Source organism: Camelina sativa, chromosome 13 (genome assembly GCF_000633955.1).
Source record: "Camelina sativa cultivar DH55 chromosome 13, Cs, whole genome shotgun sequence".
NCBI classification, from domain to species: domain Eukaryota; kingdom Viridiplantae; phylum Streptophyta; class Magnoliopsida; order Brassicales; family Brassicaceae; genus Camelina; species Camelina sativa.
Genome location: NC_025697.1, coordinates 3354476 through 3362446, shown reverse-complemented (window position 1 = coordinate 3362446; position 7971 = coordinate 3354476). Strand labels below are relative to the sequence as shown.

General features: G+C 37.4%; 4 protein-coding genes across 5 annotated transcripts in view; 2 read left to right on the top strand and 2 right to left on the bottom strand.

The window, feature by feature from the left end:
* The window catches only part of LOC104737889 (porphobilinogen deaminase, chloroplastic), a 6318-nt gene extending 5782 nt beyond the window's left edge, over positions 1-536 (top strand). The window contains exons 5-6 of the mRNA XM_019234862.1: positions 67-91; positions 185-536. Coding sequence (XP_019090407.1) covers positions 67-91; positions 185-297 — 138 coding nt within the window. The 3' untranslated portion in view covers positions 298-536. The remainder of the gene's footprint in view (positions 1-66; positions 92-184) is intronic.
* Positions 857-1747, top strand: LOC104734844 (porphobilinogen deaminase, chloroplastic-like). Its single transcript, XM_010454505.2, has 3 exons — positions 857-1041; positions 1164-1341; positions 1435-1747. Exons 1-3 carry the CDS (start codon positions 940-942, stop codon positions 1545-1547), a joined length of 393 nt encoding a protein of 130 aa, XP_010452807.1. The 5' UTR covers positions 857-939; the 3' UTR covers positions 1548-1747.
* On the bottom strand, positions 1713-3845 carry LOC104734847. 2 transcript variants are annotated; one of them, XM_010454508.2, is made up of 4 exons: positions 3446-3845; positions 3001-3103; positions 2679-2887; positions 1713-2587 (listed from the first exon to the last, which is right to left on the bottom strand). In XM_010454508.2, the coding sequence occupies exons 2-4, from the start codon at positions 3009-3011 to the stop codon at positions 1794-1796; spliced, it is 1014 nt and encodes a 337-aa protein (XP_010452810.1). In that variant the 5' UTR covers positions 3012-3103; positions 3446-3845; the 3' UTR covers positions 1713-1793. The 2 variants fall into 2 exon arrangements, with proteins under 2 accessions (XP_010452810.1, XP_010452808.1); XM_010454506.2 differs by having other exon boundaries at positions 3001-3095.
* On the bottom strand, positions 4161-6388 carry LOC104737888 (serine carboxypeptidase-like 35; the record flags this gene model as incomplete). Its single annotated transcript, XM_019234452.1, has 7 exons — positions 4161-4548; positions 4634-4726; positions 4865-5001; positions 5127-5420; positions 5536-5624; positions 5886-6074; positions 6178-6388. Coding segments are annotated over 7 exons (1272 nt in total), but the record flags the coding sequence as incomplete, so codon positions are not given.

Here is a 7971-nt window from a genome sequence, read left to right as displayed (position 1 = left end):
TGCCGTACTCCAATTGCTGGATACGCTGCGAAAGACGAAGAAGGCAACTGTTTTTTCAGAGGATTGGTTGCTTCCCCTGACGGTACTAAAGGTACGAAAACAATGCTACATTAACACATGAGAGGATAAACCACCCAATGAAAAAAACCTCATTCGTTTCTCATATTTTCCATCTTTGTGTCAGTTCTTGAGACCTCAAGAAAAGGTCCATATGTGTATGAAGACATGGTGAAGATGGGAAAAGACGCGGGCCAAGAATTGCTTTCTCGTGCTGGTCCTGGCTTCTTCGGCAACTGAGCCATTCAAAGAAGAGGAGGAAGAGATGTGACGCGGACAAAGTCTAGGGTTTAGGAGTAATTCAACATCTTCAAGTCCTGTTTCTTCCTCCGCGATTTGTTGTAACTTTTTTGATTTTGAGAGAGACATAACCTTTTGTTTATTGATTGTTTTATTGTATCTAGATTAACGCCCTCTTGCAATTGTATCCTTTTTATTGAGACCAGTTCCCAAGAAATCAGAGAAACAAAATGAAAACAGGATACATTAGCCCAATCTACTAAGATCTTCTTCATCTTCATCAACCGGAGTATACCAATCTGGTTTTCTCTCAGAATTGCTCAGCCTGTAATTCAGCATCAGTTCCTCATTGCACAACGCTCTTGTAGCCACTAGAACAAGGGTCTTCAGTACAGGAGCATCCAAACTGCTATGACTCTCTGTCCTAGACAAGAAGCTTCCAGAACTCCTCATCTTTACATCTCCTCTGTTCCCGAAAGCTACATTCGGAATGTAAGCTCGCATCTCTGTCTCTGACAAAGGGAAGTCGTACGGGTAAATCATGACATTAGCNGGGGTAATGTGCAGACAAGACTATCGAAGCTTCAAGGAGGAAAGGTCCAGGCAACTCTATTAGCTCTAGCTGGCCTTAAGAGATTGAGTATGACAGAGAATGTCGCATCTATCTTATCTCTTGATGAAATGCTTCCAGCTGTTGCTCAAGGAGCTATTGGAATTGCCTGTAGAACCGATGATGATAAAATGGTATGTCAAGCTCTCTTGAATTTACTCTTATGTGATATGTTTCACTTTTTGAGACCTTTGGATTTGAAGCTATGATATATTGCGAATGAATATATGATACGACTGGTGTTTTACATCTGTAGGCAACTTACTTAGCCTCATTGAACCACGAGGAAACAAGACTAGCAGTTTCATGCGAGAGAGCGTTTCTCGAAACGTTAGATGGCTCGTGCCGTACTCCAATTGCTGGATACGCTGCGAAAGACGAAGAAGGCAACTGTTTTTTCAGAGGATTGGTTGCTTCCCCTGACGGTACTAAAGGTACGAAAACAATGCTACATTAACACATGAGAGGATAAACCACCCAATGAAAAAAACCTCATTCGTTTCTCATATTTTCCATCTTTGTGTCAGTTCTTGAGACCTCAAGAAAAGGTCCATATGTGTATGAAGACATGGTGAAGATGGGAAAAGACGCGGGCCAAGAATTGCTTTCTCGTGCTGGTCCTGGCTTCTTCGGCAACTGAGCCATTCAAAGAAGAGGAGGAAGAGATGTGACGCGGACAAAGTCTAGGGTTTAGGAGTAATTCAACATCTTCAAGTCCTGTTTCTTCCTCCGCGATTTGTTGTAACTTTTTTGATTTTGAGAGAGACATAACCTTTTGTTTATTGATTGTTTTATTGTATCTAGATTAACGCCCTCTTGCAATTGTATCCTTTTTATTGAGACCAGTTCCCAAGAAATCAGAGAAACAAAATGAAAACAGGATACATTAGCCCAATCTACTAAGATCTTCTTCATCTTCATCAACCGGAGTATACCAATCTGGTTTTCTCTCAGAATTGCTCAGCCTGTAATTCAGCATCAGTTCCTCATTGCACAACGCTCTTGTAGCCACTAGAACAAGGGTCTTCAGTACAGGAGCATCCAAACTGCTATGACTCTCTGTCCTAGACAAGAAGCTTCCAGAACTCCTCATCTTTACATCTCCTCTGTTCCCGAAAGCTACATTCGGAATGTAAGCTCGCATCTCTGTCTCTGACAAAGGGAAGTCGTACGGGTAAATCATGACATTAGCATCCATGTCTTTACCAGGGTGGTTGGTGAAATGACCAAACGCCAACGGGTTTCGCATTTCGAGAACCGCTGAACCTTCAAGCGGCTCGCTCTGCATCTTCAATACCTTGTCTGTAACGTTTTCTGCAGTTTTAGCGTCTGTTATGATCTCAGGCGTTGTACAGGAGCTGTTCCAAACTTCCCGTGATTCTCCTCCACGACCCCAAGGTTGAGCATTTACCACCGTCCCGTCATACCTAGTAATCAGATATGAGTTCTGTGCATCGACATTTGGATACCCAGGAATGTATCTGTAGAATGCAGGAGAGTAAATCACACCAGGGTAAAAGGCCAAGACAGCTCCCACATCTGCTTCACCTTCAATGAAACAACCCTGACCCGCTTCTTTATGAGTTATTAACGATGGTCTGATGTCAAGGGTGTACCCAATTCGATCCTTTAATCGATGGGAGACTTCAGCGAGTTTCAAAGGTTTAGTCTCAGGAACAACTGTGCTGAAGAAGAATTAGAGGGAAATGATTAAAAATGTTAAGGAACTAGAGAGTTTTATTAGTTGACTACACATATCATCATGACTCACTAGGCTTTTCTGCAGTTGAATCATGTAGTTCCTTTGCCTTATCTATATGGGTAAGTAGAATCTCGTCCATTGAAGAACAGAAGTTTTCGACTTGGTAGTGAATGTTCTCATGAACTTGCTTATGTCGCTCAGATAATGTGGCTTTACTGGCAATCTCGATGATCTCTTCTGCATCAGCCTCCTCAGCATCTCGTCCCAAACGGTTATAGCTATATCACAGAGAATATTCGTGAGCAATATAACCGAAAGAACTTTATAACAATGGCCGGTACTAACACTGAGCTTAATAGTCGATAAACAGAAACTCATCATCATTACCAACCTTGTAAACATAAACAGTTTGTTAATGTCGGCTTCAAATTGTAGTTGGTTTGGGTTCTTAGCAAACGTGGGACTCTTTGCTAAAACACCAACACCCTGGAAACCTCACAAAGAAAGAAACCAGATCTCAGCACTTTTCTGATCAAAAAGAGGGTAAAATTTGGAGCAGATTGAGATTTTCAGTCACACTATTACATCAAAACCTCTCAGATTAACATAAAATTGTTCATGAGCGAAGCGATGAGATTTAACGAGCTTCATAGTACTTAGTACTCACATGAGCTAAAAAGCTACAAACAGAGTATACATAGTTGTTAATTCAAAGTAAGCATTTTTTTTTTAGTGAAAGACTTAATCCTACACAAGACTCGACCTTTCTTCATACCCAACATATAAAAACCCATACCAAAGAAAAAAAAAAAAATAGAAGAGAGTATCCTTTTCACCTGCTGAAATTTGTTGAAAAGGAACGCAATTTTCGCAAACGCCATTTGAATCCGAGAAGCAGAGGAGTCGCAGGTGCTTCAGTTTTCTTTGGAAGATTACAACAGTGATTCGACTCGACTCGCTGCCTCGACTCAACAGTGATCCATTTCATGTCAATGGGCCTCAATGTCAAGGGCCCATTCGTTTCTCCTATATTTTGTTTTATTATTATTTTTATACGTTCAAATTTTAATTATTCAGTGAAAACAATATAATATGAGTCACAAAAATTAACGTAACAGACGAACAAAATATATATATTTAATGAAACTTGATAACGAAATTTTTAAATCGTATTATTCATCATGAATTGAAACTTATCAAATCAATTGCATGTGTAAAGTACCACAGGTTCCAAAACAACAGNAGGAACGCAATTTTCGCAAACGCCATTTGAATCCGAGAAGCAGAGGAGTCGCAGTCGCAGGTGCTTCAGTTTTCTACTTTTCTTTGGAAGATTACAACAGTGATTCGACTCGACTCGCTGCCTCGACTCAACAGTGATCCATTTCATGTCAATGGGCCTCAATGTCAAGGGCCCATTCGTTTCTCCTATATTTTGTTTTATTATTATTTTTATATGTTCAATTTTTAATTATTCAGTGAAAACAATAATATGAGTCAAAAAAATTAACGAAACAGACGAACAAAATATATATATTTAATGAAACTTGATAAACGAAATTTTTAAATCGTTTTATTCATCATGAATTGAAACTTATCAAATCAATTGCATGTGTAAAGTACCAAAGGTTCCAAAACAACAACAACTTGCCATGACTTGGCGTTTTAGTTGAACATCGATCAGAACCGTTTTGAAGGCAAGGGGACTGAAGAAAGGAAGTGGGAGAATAAGGAGAGAGATTGTGACGGAGCAAAGGCCGGAACCTGGTGACCGGCTCCTCTCACCGTGACAAAAGTTAGTCCTCCGGCATAAGTCTCAACCCATCCAGCTACTTGACTCTTGTGGAACCATGACCTCCACGGTAACTCCACCTTTAGTCCCATCTTTTTTATGCTGTAACGCGTTGATGTTACTGGAACTCTACCATCCGTATCTCCGCTATTAAAACCAACATTGAACCCAATTAAGTTAAAATTAATTGACAATAAGCAGAATGGTTAACAATATTCAAAAGAATAGATACCTATAAATCCAGATGCGGAGGCCACCCGTCAAAAGCTTCTGGATGATGGGAATCACGGTGGATGGAGCATCATTCCATTTCCTTATGACGTCGCTGAATCACACGCACACACACGTTATATATATGTCGTACTAAAATGTTATACTAAGGCAAAAACTTATAAAGTATGTTATAGTCTCTTGCCATTATTAATAACTAGTACTATATATACACATCGTAAGTAGGACTAACCTGCAAGGACTGTACGGATAAGGAAGGTTTGTAACGTTCGCATGGAGTGCGGCCTGCACATCTTTCCGGTTAAAATAATTTTCCGCATAGCCTTCAGTGCATGGATCGTACCCGGCCGGCAACGTGTCCCACATGTCCTGAACCATTTAAACCACAAAAATTCATCAAGTTTGAGAAGAAATTGTAAAGAAAAAAATTTGATGAACATGATGATGGTTACATAACAGTACAACGGTACAATTGAAATAGTGAACAAACGTACGTCCGAAGTAAGGAGGCGAGGAGACACAACGATTTTAGGTTTTCTTGGAGAAGACGAGGAAAACGAGGATAGGCAAACGGGAGTGTAGATGCTGTATATGTCGATATCAGAGTAAGCATCCATGAACCCTTTGAAATTGTTGTAGCATTGTTCAGTCTTGTTGGTGCTTTCTTCTTCAAAACGGCAAGAGCCATGGATGTTGGTGTGGACCTCGTCCGATATTATAGCGTGGCTCCATGCGTAGTCAACTAGTCCTACCATGTCTGTTTCCTCATTGATCACCGCGTTCCCTATCTGCAACGCAGTCACCAATCGAATACATTTTATGTTTAGTTATACCGCAAGAAATGTTCCTTCCTCGTCTTGCAAAGTAACCTTAATTATTAGTACTGTAGTACATAGTGCATACCATGAAACCCTTGAGATTGATGTGAGAGTCTTTTGTAACCTTCTTGTTCCTGTCGTAAATTGCCTCCGCAAGCTGAGGAACATAATGACCTGGGAAAAGAAGATCCAAAGCAGTGTTAAATTAATCTTTATTTATATATACACTGATATACAGACAGATTAGAGTGTGCTAGTTCGGCTAAATCAGCTAACACTTTAAGAATCTTATGAATTAAAGACAAGGAACTGAATCCAAAAAAGTTTAAAGTCATTACAAACCAATAATCGAACAAGATTAATTCGTTTATATTTTAATTTTATTTTGTACTATTTCGTAAAGCACTTTTTTTTTTGGATGAATAAAACACTTACCGGCGTAACTTTCGCCGGAGATGTAAAAGTCGTTGGATCGGAACTGGGGGAATTTCATGAACCAATTGATCAAGAAGACAAGAGAATCAGCTGCCGTAACTTTATCTCCAAGCTTTTGAAGATCCATTGAGTTATTGGTATACGAGAACCCAACCCCAACCGGGGCTTCCAAAAACAACATATTGGCCTCTGCACAAACATTTTTTTCTTTTTGTTAATGTAACCCCAGTTAATATTTGTACACGCGCAGATAAATCGTATATAAATAGTAGGGAAATTTGATCAGTTGTACCTTTGTTCCAAGAGAAATCATTGTAGGTAAGGTTGGAACTGTTGGTGTGGACAAGGAAAGGGCCTAGTTCTTGTGCAGCTCCATAGGCTATTGATGAGCACCCCGGTCCTGCATATTTTAGTTTAAAATTAAGTTGATGAAAAGGTTTCACCAAATATGTTATAGTGTTATACAATTCACAAAAAGAAATGTTATTAGCGATTCCATCCCAAAATTATTATATATACGGAATAGTTTCCATCGTTAAACGTTCGGCAAAAATCATTAAACATCGAAGTGTTATTGTAACTTTTGGGGATAATTTCGTTACGTTAGTAACAGATCAGAATAGCAATGAAATTACTCATATATTTGTGTGGTTGGTAATAAATGCCATGTGTGATTAGTACAGCACAAAATTTTGGAAAGAAAGAAAAATGAAACTTTGACCAAAGTAAATGATAGTATGAGAAAGAGAGGTAAACGAATGCAATCATACATGGGGAAAGATGGAAAAGAATGGAGTTCACGGTTTGTCAGACATACATCTATATCTTTCGAAAAAAAAAAAGTGAACTAGACTACTAGACGTCAATATATTGTCACGAGTTGGTTTCAAAATCAAAGTATTAATTGTGTGTACTACATATATTAGATATATTTAGATAACTAATATGTTTTGCAATTAATTAATCTGATAACAATGGATTCGAAATTCGGATGTCTCCTTCAATCACGTTCACTCGCAATCACAATTACTACCAACCTAACCTAAGACTATTTCAAATGTATATTTTTGTTTTTTACTCCAATATAGAGTACCTATAAAATAGAACATAATTGTTACGAATGTGTTATTTTATAACTGACTCTATAATAGAGTTAGTTTACAAAAATAGAATTGAGAATATAGTTACTCTAAATATAGTTACTCTAAATATAGAGCAAAGTCATCATTTTTTATTTTAAAATAAAATATAAAGTAAAATTAGAATAAATATTATTTTATAATAAAATTTTGACTCTGAAATAGAATGGGTGGGAGATATTAGCCTCACTATTCACATTCATCTCAACTTGCCACTCCACACGTCATTTAAATAGAATGGGGTCGCTCCAGCTTTTATAACTTTTCTCTCATGTTCATCTTTTATAATCAACTCTACTTAAGGCTATCTTATGTAATCTCTAAATGATGTCTCTCTTAGAGAAAGATGGAATCGATAGATGTTACAACAAAAAACGAAAAAAAAAAAAAGAAAAAAAAAGAGTTAAGACCTAAAAATCATTTTTAGATATTATTCAACTGGTTGTTCAAGAAAAAAAAAAGCTAATTCAACTTTTATTTTATATGGTATATAAATATATTAGACATAATCATTATTTTCCACATTATTATTTGACATGGACAAGCTTTTGTGCTATATGTGTTTTGAATATTCAACATCTTATCTGATCTCTAGCCACAATTTATAAAGACGAGGTTGATATTTAATTTCTCGTATCTCTAAATATCCTGATACTGGAATGAACCGTGTGCGAAAAAAGACAAACCGTATAAAAAGTAAAGTCGTTAAATTGAAAGAACAACTACCGAGAGAAAAAAGAAGATAAAAGACAAAATAAAGACTTAAACACACTCTACAAAAACAAGATTTGGACATTCAATGTTAAAGAAAAGGACAATATTGAATGATACCAGTTCAATATATCTGTCAGAGCCGGACCATATACTACGTCTTCGTTAATTATTTTGATTATCGTATAGGATGCTTTACTTCACTGAATCTTCATAACAACTTTTGATTTAAGGTT